Source organism: Mauremys reevesii, linkage group 3, assembly GCF_016161935.1.
Source record: "Mauremys reevesii isolate NIE-2019 linkage group 3, ASM1616193v1, whole genome shotgun sequence".
Lineage (NCBI taxonomy): Eukaryota > Metazoa > Chordata > Testudines > Geoemydidae > Mauremys > Mauremys reevesii.
The window spans coordinates 106,111,878-106,130,965 of NC_052625.1; the positions used below are offsets into that span (position 1 = coordinate 106,111,878).

At 38.2% G+C, this 19,088-nt stretch overlaps 1 protein-coding gene across 10 annotated transcripts in view; it reads left to right on the forward strand.

The window, feature by feature from the left end:
• REPS1 (RALBP1 associated Eps domain containing 1) overlaps positions 1-19,088 on the forward strand; it is a 109,293-nt gene that overhangs the window by 48,016 nt on the left and 42,189 nt on the right. For 9 of the 10 annotated variants that reach the window (XM_039530908.1, XM_039530901.1, XM_039530904.1 and 6 more), the window contains exons 5-8: positions 8,795-8,922; positions 9,447-9,609; positions 9,927-9,990; positions 10,913-11,067. In XM_039530908.1, coding sequence (XP_039386842.1) covers positions 8,795-8,922; positions 9,447-9,609; positions 9,927-9,990; positions 10,913-11,067 — 510 coding nt within the window. The remainder of the gene's footprint in view (positions 1-8,794; positions 8,923-9,446; positions 9,610-9,926; positions 9,991-10,912; positions 11,068-19,088) is intronic. The other variant, XM_039530905.1, reaches the window with a different exon arrangement.

Consider the following 19,088-nt stretch of genomic DNA (forward strand, 5'->3'; position numbering starts at 1 on the left):
TTTTTTTTCCTTTTGCATGGCAGTTTAAACTCCAGATTCAGCAGCTAGAAAGCTGGCTGCTAAAAGCTTTTCAGAAATCAAGTGATGGTTGAAGTTGCGTGGCAGAATAAGATCTTCATCAAGTGACACCATTTTAAGGTCTGTTACTTCGTAATATAATAGGGCTAGAAATGGAACCTTTAACAAAACAGTTTCCTTGGGAGCTTCATCAATGTGGCATATGGGGTGATAGGGTAAAGCCCATTTCGCAGAAACTACTGCTCGGTGGATTTGATTTAAATCAGATTGATTTAAATCACTAGTCCAGAAGACTGTGTTTAATCCTGTATTTCTCCACAAAAGTGCATTCTTTCTGGTTGTTATAACCTGAATACATATTCTTCACAACTCAGAGGTAGATGTAGGTTTCATTTTTAGAAGGTACACACTACACATTTTTAAAGTGATTTTTTTTGGAAACTTTTCAGATTGGTTTTACAGCTATATCAGAAAATGAATAATGGAAACTACAGAAAATGATGGTGATCTTGAGGGTGGATAGTCTTCAGAATCCTGTATGTTGAGGATGAATTCTCCTAAACAAAATAAGTCAATGCAGTTATTTAATTATTACCATACTGCTCATTTAGTATTAGTCATTGCATTCACTGACACTCGGTACTACTTTAAAGGTGAAATTGTAAAAGGAAGAGCTGCCTATTTCCGCTATTTTTTATCACAACTGCATCTAAAATGATAGTACCATAAAGTAACAACTATATATTCTGCTCAAACATGAGAATTCAAGAATCTTCCAGAAGGAAGAAAGGCAATCCTTAAGAAAGAAGTATGAAATAAAAATGTTTACCATCCTGAAGATCCTGTATGTTCAGACATGTTCCTTTCATCATCTTCAATGCAGCTTCCTCCTGAGAAGGCACACTTTTCATGATGTTGTTTCATTGATAGAATCATAGAATATCAGGATTGGAAGGGACCTCAGGAGGTCATCTAGTCCAACCCCCTGCTCAAAGCAGGACCAATCCCCAACTAAATTATCCCAGCCAGGGCTTTATCAAGCCTGACCTTAAAAATTTCTAAGGAAGGAGATTCCACCACCTCCCTAGGTAACCCATTCCAATGCTTCACCCTCCTAGTGAAAAAGTTTTTCCTAATATCCAACCTAAACCTCCCCCACTGCAACTTGAGACCATTACTCCTTGTTCTGTCATCTGGTACCACTGAGAACAGTCTAGATCCATAGTCTTTGGAACCCCCTTTCAGGTAGTTGAAAGCAGCTATCAAATCCCCCCTCACTCTTCTCTTCTGCAGACTAAACAATCCCAGTTCCCTCAGCCTCTCCTCATAAGTCATGTGCTCCAGCCCCCTAATCATTTTTGTTGCCCTCCGCTGGACTCTTTCCAATTTTTCCACATCCTCCTTGTAGTGTGGGGCCCAAAACTGGACACACTACTCCAGATGAGGCCTCACCAATGTCGAATAGAGGGGAGTGATCACCTCCCTCGATCTGCTGACAATGCCCCTACTTATACAGCCCAAAGTGTCGTTAGCCTTCTTGGCAACAAGGGCACACTGTTGACTCTCATCCAGCTTCTCGTCCACTGTAACCCCTAGATCCTTTTCTGCAGAACTGCTGCCTAGCCATTTGGTCCCTAGTCTGTAACAGTGAATGAGATTCTTCTGTCCTAAGTGCAGGACTCTGCACTTGTCCCTGTTGAACCTCATCAGGTTTCTTTTGGCCCAATCCTCTAATTTGTCTGTAGCCTATCCCTCCCCTCCAGCATATCTACCACTCCTCCCAGTTTAGTGTCATCTGCAAACTTGCTGAGAGTGCAGTCCACGCCGTAGTCCAGATCATTAATGAAGATATTGAACAAAATCGGCCCCATGACCAACCGTTGGGGCACTCCCGCTTGAAACCAGATGCCAACCAGACATGGAGCCATTGATCACTACCCATTGAGCCCAACGATCTAGCCAACTTTCTATCCATCTTATAGTCCATTCATCCAGCCCATACCTCTTTAACTTGCTGGCAAGAATACTGTGGGAGACCATATCAAAAGCTTTGCTAAAATCAAGGAATAACATATCCACTGCTTTCCCCTCATCCACAGACCCAGTTATCTCCTCATAGAAGGCAGTTAGGTTAGTCAGGCATGACTTGTCGTTGGTGAATCCATGCTGGCTGTTCCTGATCACTTTCTTCTAAGTGCTTCAGAATTGATTCCTTGAGGACCTGCTCCATAATTTTTCCAGGGACTGAGGTGAGACTGACTTGCCTGTAGTTCCCTGGATCCTCCTCCTTCCCTTTTTTAAAGATGGGCACTACATTAGCCTTTTTGCAGTCATCCGGGACCTCCCCTGATCGCCACGAATTTTCAAAGATAATGGCCAATGGCTCTGCAATCACATCCGCCAACTCCTTTAGCACCCTTGGATGCAGGGCATCCAGCCCCATGGACTTGTCCAGTTTTTCTAAATAGTCCTAAACCACTTTTTTCTTCACAGAGTGCTGGTCACCTCCTCCCCATACTGTGCTGCCCAGTGCAGCAGTCTGGGAGCTGACCTTGTTTGTGAAGACAGAGGCCAAAAAAGCATTGAGTACATTAGCTTTTTCCACATCCTCTGTCACTAGGTTGCCTCCCTCATTCAGTTTAGGGGCCCACACTTTCCTTGACTTTCTTCTTGTTGCTAACATACCTGAAGAAACCCTTTTTGTTACTCTTAACATCTCTTGCTAGCTGCAACTCCAAGTGTGATTTGGCCTTCCTGATTTCAGTCCTGCATGCCTGAGCAATATTTTTATACTCTTCCCATGTCATTTGTCCAGTCTTCCACTTCTTGTAAGCTTCTTTTTTGTGTTTAAGATCAGCAAGAATTTCAATGTTAAGCCAAACTAGTCGCCTGCCATATTTACTGTTCTTTCTACCCATTGGGATGGTTTGTTCCTGCAACCTCAATAAGGATTTTTTAAATACAGCCAGCTCTCCTGGACTCCTTTCCTGCTCATGTTATTCTCCCAGGGGATCCTGCACATCAGTTCCCTGAGTCAAAATTTGCTTTTCTGAAGTCCAGGGTCTGTATTCTGCTGCTCTCCTTTCTTCCTTGTGTCAGGATCCTGAACTCAATCATCTCATGGTCACTGCCTCCCAGGTTCCAATCCACTTTTGCTTCCCCTACTAATTCTTCATGGTTTGTGAGCAGCAGGTCAAGAAGAGCTCTGCCCCTAGTTGGTTCCTCCAGCACTTGCACCATGAAGTTGTCCCCTACACTTTCCAAAAACTTCCTGGATTGTCTGTGCACCACCATATTGTTCTCCCAGCAGATATCAGAGTGATTAAAATCTCCCATGAGAACCAGGGCCTGTGATCTAGTAACTTCTTCTAGTTGCCAGAAGAAAGCCTTGTCCACCTCATCCTCCTGGTCTGGTGGTCCTATAGCAGACTCCCACCACGACATCACCCTTGTTGCTCACACTTCTAAACTTAATCCAGAGACTCTCAGGTTTTTCTGCAGTTTCATTCAGGCAACCAGGCCTTGCATTTCTTTGTTGCACTGTTTACATTTTACGTCTTACCCACAGGTAGAGGAACTTCATTAAATTCTTCCCAAACTGGGTCTCTTTTACGGCCTGCTGCCATTATAGGTTTTCCCTTCTAGTGAGAGAATGCTATGGTAGATCTCAAATCAATGAAGGCTACACTCAGAAAGACCTCAAGACTTCTGGAATATGCTGCTCAAACAGTTTCACTTTTGTTTCTACTGCCTGTCCCTCCCTTCTCAAATTTATCTCCAAACTTCTCCTTGTCCATATCTATTCTGCCCCCAACAATCTTCTATTCATTGAACTTTTTGGAACTTAGCACTTTTAGAGAGAGTTAGGAGATTCACTCTGTGTACACAAATTTGCTGAGGGACAATAGGGCTGAGGTCTGTTATTTCTCACCTCTATATAATTATTTATTTTATTTATTTTAAAACATTTTTGCTCTTAACAAGCATGTTATCTCTTGAGACACAAATCCACAGATTGAAAACTGCAAAACTAAGCATCTCTGGTGGTATCTTCTAGACTGAGCACAGAGTGCCATTGGGTAGATAGAAAGATTAGCCTCAATAATTTATACAGAAGCCCCTGAAACCCCATAAGATTGGGTCCCTAATCCATGAACTATTGGAACTCATTTACAAAACTTTTATTAAACATTACATGAATATATTGTCTCCTCCTATAGAATTAGAATTTATAATCCCTATTCCATGATGAGATATCTTTGAGATACATTATATCTTAATTAAAACTATCTTTAGATTGCTTTTTGCCCCTCAAAAAGCATTTAAATAAAAAAAAAAAACCTGCTACTGCTGTTTCAGTGACCTGTTTAAAGACAGATTCCCATAGGAGAAATATATAGCACAGCCACATGGAGTTCAGTTCACACTTTTACTAAGCACTGTGCATTAGACTTAATCTCAGAGTTAGATGTGAGACTTGAGACCTCGGCCTTCCATCCATTCCAAGAGGTGTTGCTCTTTACTCTCCCACAAGTGTGCATGCACAGAGGACCTTGAAGGACTGTGGGTCAGTGAAGAGAAACTGATAACTTCCTTCAAAAGTCTTCACAGTAGTTCAAGAGAAGGATTTGAGGTGGTTAGGAGCTGCATTCAAATGTCATATGTTGATGTCACTAGGGGCACTTGTCAAGCCCAAATGGACATGGCTTTGGTAGAATTTCTGTGAATTCAACACTGAGCACCAACTCATTTGTGCAGGCACAGAGGGGATTTTCAAAAAGTTAAAAGTAAATAACCTTTATTCACTTGTTCACAGCCCCCGCCCCCCCCCCCCATCCATATACCAACAATAGTAAGTGGTAAAGCAACCAGAAGAACAAAACAAGATTGTTGGAAAGGCTGCTGTAGCTTTAAAAAAAAAAAAAAAAATCTGCTGATACCTTAAGATTACTTAAAAGATATAGTAATTAATTTGGTGCTACCAGGTTTTCCCCAAGGAATTCTAGTGCCACAATTCAAATTGATTGAATATGTAACTGTTGACTGTTTCAGGTGAAACCAGAGTTTAGGAAGTATATGGCAAGTATTTACTATGACTAGGCTTGGAAGGATAGATTTCCGTTAAAATCTGATAAATGTGAGTAATTGTCCATTTTTCTCTTCACCTAAAAACCTGTGAAGAATTCAGTCTTAATTGAAATTAAGGAATAAAAGTTAAAGCATATGATGAAGGGTAAAACTTTCGTAAGTGACTTAGGAGCCTGAGTCCCATTTTTAGAAATCACTTAGGAGCCTAGTCCACTTGAAAGTCAGTGGGACTTTGTCAGTTAGACACTTCCACAGGTAAAATTTTCAGATCACTTGTACACTTTTTTTGCTGTTAACTTCATCTGGCAGTCAATAAAATGTAAGACTTAATTTCTCAATTTATCCTCTTTGGTAGTCACTAAACTTTGATTAACCAGATGTGTGTGTTTGTATAAAATCATGTTTTAAATATTCTTCATTAGTTATCAGCACCAAAAATATCATCTGCATTATGTATCATTAAGCCAGCCTCTGGCTGACTGTAATATGTATCACTTTGATCCATCTGTTCACATAAAAAACTCATCCATAATAAGTTGCTAAACTTACACAGAAATAAAAATACAAGTCAGTATCTGTGAGGGTTTGTATTTCCTGTTTAGTGTAAAAAAAAAAACAGGATAAAAATAGAATACTGGCACTTTTGAATAAATCAACTACCTGTTCAAATTTATAAAATAAAAATAGAATCCTTCCAAGCCTACCCATGCAAAAGCAATGATTGCAGTTAGTTCTTTGATGCTATAGTCCTGCACAGATGGTATAGAAATGCTGAACCATTATTCTGAAGTGAATAGAAATACTACAAGTGATAGTCTGATAACCACCACAGAATCCAGTTTTGTTGTGTGAAATTGAAGCTTGTAAAAACTCATTATGAAGGAAACTGTCTTCTCATTACAACTGGCTGACAATGCACAGCAAAAGCAAAGCAAGCAGGCAAGAGTTAGTAAACAACACAGGAGCAGTAGAAGTAGGAAGGCATTAACTTAAGATATCCAGGAACCGTAACTCATATAAGCCTTCCATTGACTTTAGCAAGTTTTGTTTCAGGTCTGCTGGATCCAAGAGGAAAGCCAGTAGTTGAGGGAGAGGTGGCAGGTTCTCTCAGACCTCCATACCCAGTAAGATTAACTTGGAAAGTTCAGCTACCCCTCATCCATCATAGTCAAAGTAGGCATCCCTGGTAGACCAACTAAATTAAACTTATGTAAAAACTGTCTGTACTATAGTATTTGCAGTGCATGTTTTTGAATTTGTTTTGCATTTGCAGGTAATATACATCTTTAAATCTGCTCCTGTAATTCTGCTTCTATTTAGGCAGGTGAATCCTGCCCTGTAGCTGAACTTCATCTTCAGGATGGGGACTAAGCTCTGCCTCTGTCCAGAACTTTGTCCAACTGCAGACCTGACAAAACCTACATGAATGGGAACAATTTCAGATCCCACCTATTCCCCCAGTCTTGTTGTAACCAGTGCTCAAAGCATCTCAGAAGTGAGATGAAGAGCTGAACGAAGATTTGGCTCACTATCTGTGGGGCCTACCACAGGCACAGAAACATGAAGAGAAATTCTTCTGAGATGCATTAGCTGAGCTGTTCCTACTTAATGTTTTGGTTAATTAGGCTAGCTGCTAAGGAAGAGTGTGGAGGCAGAGAGCAACTTGAGAAATCCCCATCTCCTTTACTCTCAGCACTGTTGGATAAATGCTGCTTTACCTCACTGGCATACAAGGAATGGGTCTGATGAAGTAGTGTGTACACCAGAGAACTAAAACAATAGTTCCAGCTAGTAATCCCAAACGCAGCTAAATGTTTAGGGTGTGGATTGTAGCACCCTTTGCCTACTAATATAGTTAAAACTATTAATTACAATGATAGCTAGAAGAAACGAAGAAATCTAGTATCTCCCCCTGTTAGACTTTCCCCATTTTCAAGTGGGAGAAAGCTCTCCAGAAACAAATCTAAGTAATGTCCTGTATTTTTTCTTATATAGTATGTAAAGTATAGTAGACCCCAACAATTTACTGTGCACACTAGCAGATAGAGTAACAGATAAAAGTTTTCTGAACAGTTTGTTTTTCTGAGTAGTTTTCTCTTTCACTTTTTTCAGAAAAAAGTGACTTAATATTCTCTAATCAAGTCCCCAGCCTAAAGGGTAATTTCATCACACTTAATCTTAATACATATAAACGTAGCGTAATTCTGGAATTACATATAAATAGTCCAGTAACAGTTTTTTCTTAACATTTTAGTTGTCTCATTACCTTGCATTTTTTTTTGGAGGTTTTGACCATTCTGTTCACTATCGATGACGTGTTCTCTATCCATAATCTCCATGAACCTGGATCTGTTGATAATTCTTAACTTCCATGAAAGAACTACTTGTATATACAAAATGCTCTCATGGTAATTCATTTATGGACACCCATCCTAGGAACAGCTTAATTGTTCTTGAGGCATAAAATTGGATCCAAGTTGAAGAACTGACGTACTATAATGTGGGGAATGTTTTCTCCTTTCTTCAGATGTGCAGTGTAGGCTTCATGATTGTATCGTGAGACAGTCCAATAGTAAGTTATGAACCTACTTCTTGCATCTATAGTATTGGATGCATGAGGTAGAAATGTGCTTGTGAGAATTTAACATAACCTCAATATTGCATTTGGTTATACAAAAGCACTGCACAACTTTCATTCTGTTTTAAAATCTTCAAGAGAGCCAATTTCACAACTGCTCCTTGGTCTTCCAGAGGTTTGATATTTCTATTTGATGTAGGAAACAGACCTGTCTCTTGTGATTCTTCCAAATTTTTAAAATTTTCTTTTGTCCTGTTCCTTCCCAAGACTTCCTCAATTTTTTTTATTGATTCACAACTTTGAAGACGCTTGAGACTTTTATACCCCCGGCATTGGGTGACTCAGATGCCAAAAAAAGTTCCTATAGATATTTAAACATCAGTATAATTAAGTTATTAAAGGACTGAACATCAAATGCTATATAATCAAAATAAGTTAACTGAACAGAACACATTTATGAAAAACAAGTCTGTAAGGCTTTTGGTAAGCCTCTCAACCACCATGTTACATACTTCTACCAACTTAAGATTCGAGTATTGTTGAATAAGTGTCACACTGCATTAGCAACAGAGTTAAGTTATTAAATTATAGATATCAAGAAAACTGATGCTGAAAAATGAGCTGTTGCTGGAATTACAAATCAAAACATTAAGAAGGAAAAAAAATAGAAATAGCACAGATATGCAGGAATGCCATATGATAACTTTAAATAACCAAATTAGTTTCTTTGCCTCTCAGTACAATGTTTGATTTCTCTTCTCAGTTTTCTTTTTGAAGGGAAAAATATGAAGTTTCATTTTAATTATTCTTGATATAGCCCATGTTCACAACCCAGATCTTTTCTTAATATTTATAAATACCAGTGACAGTAAGCAATCCCTTCCTTTTTCCTTACAGTTTATATTTAAAAGTATTGTTCAGTATAGAATACTAATACTACATAAAGGCATTGGAGAATAGCTTTGAATTTTTTTTCACATTACTACAGTCTGGTTTGTGATTATCACCACAATTTATTTCAGTTTTCCATGGACTTTATCCAGCTAAAGTTTTCTTAAATTTTTCTCAGGTTGTTATATTTTGAAAGGGAACTGTTTCTTTTGCTTTCAGGCTCATCTGCTACTGGTGATCCCATATGGTCTGGCCATTCCCCGCCACCACATCAAGAAAACTGGGTCAGTTTTGCAGATACCCCACCAACCAGTACTCTTTTAGCCATGCATCCTGCTTCTGTCCAGGTGTGACATTTTATTGGTATTCATTTGATTTGCTTCATTCAAATTAATGTTGCAATCATCTTTTTCATACTTTCACTCTAGACTCATACTGTGGACCCAAATTTACTATGTTGTGGAGGTCAGAAATCTGTTCTATGCTTATTTACCCAACAGATATTTCTGTATCATTGAGTTGTTAAGTACTATACTTTTTTATCTAGGAAAGTTTTTCAAAATTACAAATTTGCTAACATTTGAAAAGCCAAATTTAAAAGTAACTGAGAATATTTGTACTTGGTTTTCTCTGCATACACTCCATACCTTTTTGTTGCTTACATAATTGCAGTCACTTCTACACCATTTAATGTGCAGAAATATTTCCTATAGCTTGATAGTCCCAAATATGCGATCTGCTGACAGCTTCCTGCAACACTTAAACTTCTACAAGAAATAACTAAGCTTTGAAGGCAAGTAGTCTAGAGACAATGGCAGTCCATGTGATTGTTTTAGACAGATAATACTGAGGAAAAAATGTTTCATTGCAGGACCAGACAACAGTACGAACTGTAGCATCAGCTACAACTGCAAATGAAATTCGTAGGCAATCGAGTAGTTATGATGATCCCTGGAAAATAACTGATGAACAAAGGCAGTATTATGTAAATCAGTTTAAAACCATTCAACCTGATCTAAACGGATTTATTCCAGGTGAGTTCTTTAAACACGGAAGTTACTATAGGTATAGTAATTTTGTATTCTCAAAGACAGCGAGCTGGTGGACATGGATTTATATACCCTATTGTAAGAAGTCCTATGTTTACTAAATTATTGGTACAATACACCTCCACTGTGATTAAAAAAATGAAGCTTTGAAACTAATTTTTCTATATAATAGGTCAGCTTTGTCAGTCTTACTCTTCTAATTAGCACCCTTTGCTAAATTGTTTGTTTTTAACATAAACTTTAAGAGCCTTAGATTGGTAAGCTTTCAATAAATATTAAGCATTATTGTTTTAATATTTCAGGGTCTGCAGCTAAAGAATTTTTTACCAAATCAAAACTACCTATTCTTGAGCTTTCTCACATTTGGTAAGTGTGAAGTGTCAAAGTTTGGGGTAGCTATTTTTGAGAACTGCAGCTATTTCATATTAGAACTGTCGGACAATCAGTCAGCACCTTTCATCTTCCTTCCTAGAAAGTGTCACCTGCACAAAATGCCAGTGCTATTTTAGTGTCAATCCTGTTCCCATTTAAGCCAATATTATATTTTCCACTGACTTAGTGGGATCAGGACTGGGCCCCTACTTACCAAGGAGCTAGAGTCCACAATGTCAGGTACTTCACACAACCAAAATGTGTTGAAATTGCATGGAAAAAGATGCATTTTTGTCATGCGTATTTCATTTAGTCACACATGCTTCTGGGTAAATTTGTTAAAGTACCACAATGACTTAAACACAAATCTTACTCTTCATTTCAGTGTAGAATGAGTGCTACAATGCCTGACATGCTCACTCAATAACTTGTCCACAGCAGATTTTGTCTCCTTCATTAGCTCTTTAGATAACTTACATTTTGGATTCTAATTTAAATGAGATTATTCCCTCATTAAATAAAAGTATGTAAAGTGTCAGATATTAATATTGACATGCTGAAAAACTGCTGTATTATAATCTGCCACTAACTTACTTGATGCAGATAGTGCTGAGCAGAACCATCAGTGCTTAAAAATGCAAAAATAAGGATAGTAAACTAAAGACTTAGCAATGTAATATTAAATGAGTTTAAACCCAGTTGTTAATTTTAAAACCTGTCATTAATGAGGACTCATCTCTGTTAAAGAACACTCAAAATGCATAGCACTGTAGATCCTAAGTATTAACATGGGAAATGGAATTATATAAAATACATATCTAACAATCTTTCAGATAAGGCAACAAAAGTATATAATCGGAAAATAAAATGACTTAGAGAGGAATTTGATTTTATTTATAGTAAGTTTTCCTTTTAGGGAACTGTCTGATTTTGATAAAGATGGCGCATTGACACTGGATGAGTTCTGTGCTGCTTTTCATCTGGTAGTTGCTAGGAAGAATGGCTATGACTTACCTGAAAAACTACCTGAAAGTTTAATGCCCAAACTGATTGATTTGGAAGACACAACAGGTAAGATGTGTGTTGCTAAAGAAACTTCGTTGTATTGTCCAGATGCCAACCCAGTTACGGTTACAATCAAATAGCTGGTATTTGCTGAATTGCAAATAAACTTAGAAGTTTAAACTTATTTTGTGATGGTACATGAAATGATCCACTCTCCTGAGTCATGTAATACATGAGGGTAAAACTTTCAAAAGTGCTTGCTTGACTGGAGAGTTTTAATGCTTAGTACTTAAATGCCAAAGTCACTTTTTAAAAATAGAACTTAGGTTCCTAAGTCATATAAATGCTGGTGAAAATATTACCTATAGCCAATGTTACCTGTAGGAGAAGGAGGGTGGCTTTGTAGTTAGAGCACAGGAGATCTGAATACTATTCCTAGCTTTGCCACAAACTTCTGTGGCTTTGGATAAGCCATTTAATCTTTCTGTGCCTGTTTCCCTACCTGTAGAATGGACTACTTACTGACAAGGATGTGATGAGTCCTGTTCATTAATAATTGTAAACCACTTTGATTTTCTTGAATGGAAAATGCAAACTACCATTTCCTGTAAATGGTGTGTGTATATATAGAAGTAAATTGTTTTGTACTCATCTTTTGCTTCTTTATAGCAATTTTATTTTAAAATTTTACTTCAGAAATACCAAACTTGCTTTGAATGTTAAATCTTTTCTTTTTTTGCGCTGGAGAACTTACAATAATTGGCATTAAATTAAGTAATACTTAACACAGTCAATACATATTTAATACAAAAAAAAATTGTCATCGGTCTCAAAATGCTTACCAAGGTGGGAAAATACTAGCCTAATTTTACAGATGAGGAAACTGAGGTGTGCACAGCCTATGGAAGGGCAGAGAATGAAAACCATTCCGTGCCCTCTCTGTTGGACCATGCTGTTTTTTACTGTAGACGGGCCAAGGAAATTAGAACGGGAGCTTCTTTGGTCCTTTATATGAAGATGCTGAATAACTGAAGCTTTAACAGCTATTCGCTATGACAGTTGTAAGGTATGACCATAAAGTTAGTTAAATTGGGAGGAAGTGGTTTTCGGGTGTCACTTCTTTGTTACTGGTGACTTTTATTAGCCTAGTTTACCGGTCATTGATAGTCTTCTAGGGAAAAAAATTAGACAAGATTTAGCAATCCATAGAAACCAATTGGGCCATGACACGCATCATAAAGGATACAAACTTGATTTGTATTTCCTCTTATTTCACTTTTAAGGACAGTAGCAAATTAGTACTACTACTAAATCTTAAATCTTAGTAGTTTGGCCAAAAAAATCTTCTTTTCTTTTTTTAAATCAGTAGGAATACACCTTTTTCTTTCCTTCTGCTATGCGTGTGCATGGTATGGTGGCCACTGTATAGGGATATCTTGTCTATTTTTAGTGGTCATTCTTCAGTGTTCCTCTGAGCTGAAGTATTTGTTAAGTCTTTGTTAAAATGATTTAGATATTTGATATAGGTAGCTGTAAAAGTCTGTCAGACACCCTTCTTCCCTCTGCTTCAAAAGTAAGAATTAAACTTCTGGCTTTCAGTTATGTGCCATGTTTCTACCTAAGTGCAAAAGCAGTCTTTCCTTTTTCATTAACTTCAAAATTTTAGAGGCATTCTTCCAAGCTTTAACTTACTAATGCCTGCTTCTAAAGACAAAAGCTGTATTTGAGCCTCCAAGTTTGAATTTGAAACTTTCATTTAATTTTTTTCACACATGTAGCCGTTTAAGAACATTGAACATTTATTTGGGTTGTCTGCACTAGACAGTTGTACTGCTTTAACTAAGTGGAGCAGTTCCCTACTGTGTACTCTGTTACATCGGTGTAAGGAGCTTTTTATTGGTATAACTACTCTCATATGGGAAGAATAACCATACCAGTGTAAGTAATCTTTATTCCTGTATAACTTCATCTGCCCTAAGGCTTTTATCTGTATTACTGTTTTTGAGTAGTAATAATACTTTGAAGTGTAGACCAGACCTTAAACCAGAAAGTTTTGCAGCTAGCTGCAGCTTCATCTAAAATGTGAAAATTTCCTAGTCAAAAATGCTATAATGAGCTCTATATGTGAGGTGGCCTTCCAAACCAGGACAAAGCTTTTCCAAAATAAAAATCAAGATGGCACTGAACTCTATTATGAAAAGTGACAACTCCTATGAGAGTCTAGTATGGTTGATATTATCTGACCCACTACACCAATCGTTGCTGTGCTTGCAAAGGCCTTGTGTCTTGCTTCATGTAGGCAACTCTAGAATATTCTTAGAGTTCACTTGCTATTTTATTTAAACGGGATGACTCGAGTGCACTCATGGGAAAATGTTCAGTCTTTAGTGAATTAAGATCTTTTCTTTGAATAGGATTTAGGGCTCTAGCAAAAGTTACTGGTGGAACTCAATTGTTGTAGCTATACCAGTGCAAGCCCCTAGTTATAGATGCATTTAAACCTGCTAGTCGTTTATATTGATTTACGCTAAGCTAATACATTTAGTTTAGTTGGCAGATCAAATTACATGGATTCAACTTTTCTACTGCAGACCAGCCTAAAGAGATGAATAAATTGAGTTTCTGTAATGCTTGTGTGAAAGCCACACTACAGTAAAACTTGCTTCCAACAGCCTTCACAAAAATGTAAGAATTTTTCTTTTCAAATTCAATTTATGGTATTTGAGCATATCTTGCCATTTGTACTTTGGTCTGGGCAAAATGGGATGAAGCTTTTCTCAGATAATAAGCTTTCTGGGCTAAGGAAAGAAATAAAGAAATAATTGGAGATAGGTATATCTCCTAGAACTGGAAGGGAGCGTGAAAGGTCATCGAGTCCAGCCCCCTGCCTTCACTAGCAGGACCAAGTACTGATTTTTGCCCCAGATCCCTAAGTGGCACCCTCAAGGATTGAACTCACAACCCTGGGTTTAGCAGGCCAATGCTCAAACCACTGAGTCTTCTACTCTCTACAGAGGATCAACCAAAGTGGAACCCAGATTTTGATTGAGGCCTCTAGTTGCTGCCACAATTTGACGAATAATGGACTGTGAAAATTATTTTAAGAGCAGAATGATTTGAATAATATCACTGCCTTTTCCCTCTTGTATCAAATTCAAGTTTCTCATCCTCTGTTTCAAGGATCTGAAAAATGACACCTGTATTGCTGTCTGTCCTTTCCTTAATTGATTTTTTCTGTGTCTCCCATGCTGCTGTGCTCTATGCTTGGAACTCGCTGTCTGCTCTTACATATTTTGGCCAAATTCCTCCTTTAAACATCACATAACCACATACTTTCTGATCACAAAAAGTATGTAACAAATCATATTTAAACTGTTACCTTCAATTCTTGTATTAAACCATTGCCTCATCATACAGTTCAGTGTACTATTTAAACAGTGCTTCTACCTTTAGACTAGATCTAAGGTTCTCAAATGAGGGGTCAGGATCCCTCAGGGGAGTCATGAGCTGTCAGCCTCCACCCCACGCCCTGCTTTGCATCCAGCATTTATAATGGTGTTAAATTAAAAACACTTTTTTATATATTTATAAGGAGGGGTCCGCACTCAGAGGCTTGCTATTTGAAAGGGGTCATCAGTACAAAAGTTTGAGGATCACTGGACTAGATTGTATAGTCTCTGGGGCAGAGATGACTTTCATGTCTGTTACTGCATCAAGCATGATGAATTGTAAACGACAGGGGGAAGAAGATAATCAAATGTCAAGTAAAAGTAAGCTTTTCATGTAGACAGTATTTTTTCTCTAAATGTAGTAGTACAACATCTTGAGTTTAAGGCCAGAAAGGACAACCAGATCATCGAAACAGAGGCCTCAGATGTATGTAACAATCCTATAGTTTCTTATTCTACATTGCTCTCCTCTGATGTGTTGAATATTTGAATGGGGTCACATCAACAGTTTTCTCCTCATACACATCAAAAGCTGGAGGATTACTGTTTGCCTTATAATAGCACTAACGAGTCTCAGTCAGGATCAGGACCACACGGTGCAAGGGGCTGTGCCAGTATGTAAGATTTTGCCCTAAATAATTTGTAAGGTGTCACAGAGTGAAAACAAACAGGGAAGGAAAGGAAGATGTGAATTAAAAATATAGGAGCATCAGGTCAGACTAGTTGTATCTACACTTAGCATGTTTGAAGTCTCATGCTGTTTATGTTTATAAATAAATTACATCAGTATTCTTGTTGACTGCTGGCTTGGATGACATCTTATGGTCTGTTGGCATTGAAATGTGCAGTAGTTTACATTTCAATTCCTGTTATGTGAGTAACATTTTAATACCTTCCACTATCAGCTGAGTATAGAGTCTTAACCCAGTCACATAATTCAGAAGCAATTCCATTTTTTTCTTTTTGTAAATTTGTATTCAGGCCTAGTTACTGCAGTAATGCCATTTCCTTATAAGAAAAACAAGCTAAATCTGTTCCTTTCCTGGATGACTATCAAGGTACATCTGTTTGGCAGTAGCAGTTGCCTTACTTATAGGTTATGGATCTGTGGAGACCTGAGGAATTTCCCCAGAAAATATGAAATTTCTACAGGGGTTGGAGTGGGTGCTTTTCAGACTTAATTTCTCAGTATTTTACAATGTCAAAGTTAGAAAGTGGTAAACTTACAATACTTTCTAGCTTATAAAATTAAACCTTTGCTCCTGGACCATATTTTGTAGAAAGCCTACCTAATCCTTAAATCTACCTGTAGGAATAATAATAATAAATGTGAATAGTAATAATAATACAAGGTATCACCACAACACCAATTGAACCAAAATTCTTTTATTAAATCTAAAGGCCGAATGGTCTTTATACAGCTGCTGCAAATGTGCCTTACATACCTAAGCAATCATCATCAGTTGGTCATTTGGACCCATTGTTCAAGATGGCTGTTGTTCCTTCAAATGGCTATTAAGGCTTTGGGGAGGTACCTCCACTTAGATAATTTCTTTGACTACTATGAGTTCTATTCTGTGGGATTGCACAGAGCTATACTTCCATAGCTGTTTCATTATCAAACCAAGCATCCTCCTTTCCCTTCTCATCTAATGTTGTTTCCAATACCTCTACTAACCCCAATTGTTCAGTTCTCTTCGAACTTTGCAGTGTTCTCTGAGTTTGTGCAGAAGCACCTTTTTAATTTCACATATTTCCACATCTAGCGCATTATACTTCAACTTCAGCATGTCACTTAGTGCTGCTATAGCCTACCAGGCTTCACTGGCAACAAGGTTTTGGGAACCTACGTCCTTAGTCTTTTCATTCAGCTTATTAGCTGCTGCTTCTATGGCTTCACTGAGCTGATTCTTACGTTTTCTACATTCATTCCTCAAGGTGGTGCACTTTGCCTGCAGAACTGTAGCCGCCAAATACGGTTCCTTAAAGACAGCTGCCTTCAAACCGTACCTTCTTTGCTTTGTGATTATTTAAGAAAGCTGCAGTTAGTTCTTTCCGTAACTTCCATGGGGGTCTCCTAGTCAGTATTTCCATGCAGTCAATGGACCTCTGCCATGCTTTGCCAAAAATGTATATACATAGGTACTTAATATACCCTCCATTTCCTTTCTTTTACTGAACTTCCCTGTAAAAGATCCTTATAATAGCCCTGAAGGATAGGATGCTGTCCCTTCTGTCCAAGGGTCTGGAGCAACCAAAATTAGTGTCAATGGGATCCTGGACAAGTCCCCAAAGTGTGGTGGTGGTGTTTGTTTTTGTTTATTTATTCATGTATACATACATGGTATCACCATGACACCATTCAACCATAAATTCCTTTATTAAATCTAAAGGCCTAATGGTCTTTATGCAGGTACTCAAAATATACCTTAAATGTCTGTCTGATCGTCACACTCATTTGTTAACATGCAGTCATAAGTAAGGCTACAGTCTAATCATGAGTATTTTTTAAAAAGTCAGGATCAGGTCACGGGCAAAAAACAAAAACTCACAGCCCCATGACCACTCCATGACTTCTACTAAAAATTCTTATGATTGAATCTGGGGCAGGGGGAGCACTATGGGGGGAAAGCCGGGGGGCCCGCTTCAGGGGAAGAACCCCAGGGAGCCCACTACTGTTCAGGCCCCCGCTGAAGGGAGGGAGGTAGCTCGGGGCGGGGGAGGGCACCAAAGCAGCAGCCGGTGCAGCTGACTGCAAGACTGCCCAAGCAACCGACTGCAGAGCTGCTCTAGCAGCGGCCAGTGTGGCCACTGCAGAAGTCATGGAGGTTGCAAGAAGTCACGGAATCCATGAATTCTGCGACCGTCATGACAGGCACGGAGCCTTAGTCATAAGTAGTGATCCAATATTTACAACAGGAGTAGGCCTGTGGCGCTCACATGCATATAGGCTGGCACTAGGTAGGCAGGAACTAGCAACAAAAAGTAAGAATTTACCCGTTTATATCCTATCTGTTGCACCCTGTGTGACTGAAGCCCTTCAATTAATTCTTTTCCTTGTTAAAAACAGACTAAAACCACTCTTGGTAACTGGAGCCTCTTCAAGGAGTTTTCTACTATCTTATCAATTCCCTTCCAGGTCCAGTTTTTCCAATTAAGCTGTATTTCAAGGCCTTCCCACACCTGCCAATAGGTCCTGCACTTTACACAAATTGCAAAGCATATATATTCTTTAGCCATGATAATTTAACCCTTTATATATTGGTTCAATCCTACACTATCCCACTGTGGACATACTTTTAAACAGATTTAAGCATGATTTTAACCTAAAAGATAGTACCATTAATTTCAGTAACCTGAAGATGGGTTAAAATGCTGATTTAATCTTAAAAATGATTTTAAATTAATGAATTTTTTGTAAATCACTGCATTTGTCAATATGAGAAATTTCTAGCTACATTAAAGATCATATTTGCCTGGATGCCTCTGATCAGAGTGAAATAAAAATGTTGGCATTAGATTTCTTTAAAGAGTCTTTCTGTTTTTAAAGATTTTTAAATTTGCAAAATTTTCGTACCAACCTCTTGATTTTAGGTTACTAAAAAGAAAAGGAAATAAATGTATACATGCATATTCTTAATGTTTTTCCAAAAAAACAGGTGCTCTGCCTCAACAAAAGTGGACACTGATCTCAATGAACAGGAGTACTTGTGACACTTTAGAGACTAACAAATTTATTTGAGCATAAGCTTTTGTGGGCTACAGCCCACTTCATCAGATGCATAGAATGGAACATATAATAAGAGTATATATATATATACACATACAGAGAAAATGCCATACCAGCTCTAAGAGGCTAATTAATTAAGATGACCTGTTATCAGCAGGAAAAAAAACTTTTGTAGTGATAATCAAGATGGTCAATTACAGACAGTTGACAAGAGGTGTAAGGATAGTTATCATATGGAAAAAGATTCAAGTAGTGTAATGACTCAGCCATTCCCAGTCTATTCAAGCCAGAGTTAATGGTATCTAATTTGCAAATCAATTCAAGCTCAGCAGTTTCTTGTTGGAGTCTGTTTTTTAAGTCTTTCTGTTGCAAAATTGCCACCTTCAGGTATGTTACTGAGTGGCCAGAGAGGTTGAAGTGTTCTCTTACTGGTTTTTGAGTGTTATGATTCCTGATGTCAGATTTGTGTCCGTTTATTCTTTTGTGTAGAGACTGTCCGGTTTGGCCAATGTACATGGCAGAGGGGCATTGCTGGCACATGATGGCATATATATTAGTAGATGTGCAGGTGAACGAGCCCCTGATGGTGTGGCTGATGTGATTAGGTCCAGTGATAGTGTCACTTGAATAGATATGTGGACAAAGTTGGCATCGGGCTTTGTTGCAAGGATAGATTCCTAGGTTAGTGTTTTTGTTGTGTGGTGTGTGGTTGCTGGTGAGTATTTGCTTCAGGTTAGGAGGCTGTCTGTAAGCGAGGACTGGTCTGTCTCCCAAGATCTGTGAGAGTGAGGGATTATCTTTCAGGATAAGTTGTAGATCTTTGATGCGCTGGAGAGGTTTTAGTTGAGGGCTGAAGGTGATGGCTAGTGGCCTCCTGTTATTTTTTTTTGTTGGGCCTGTCCTGTAGT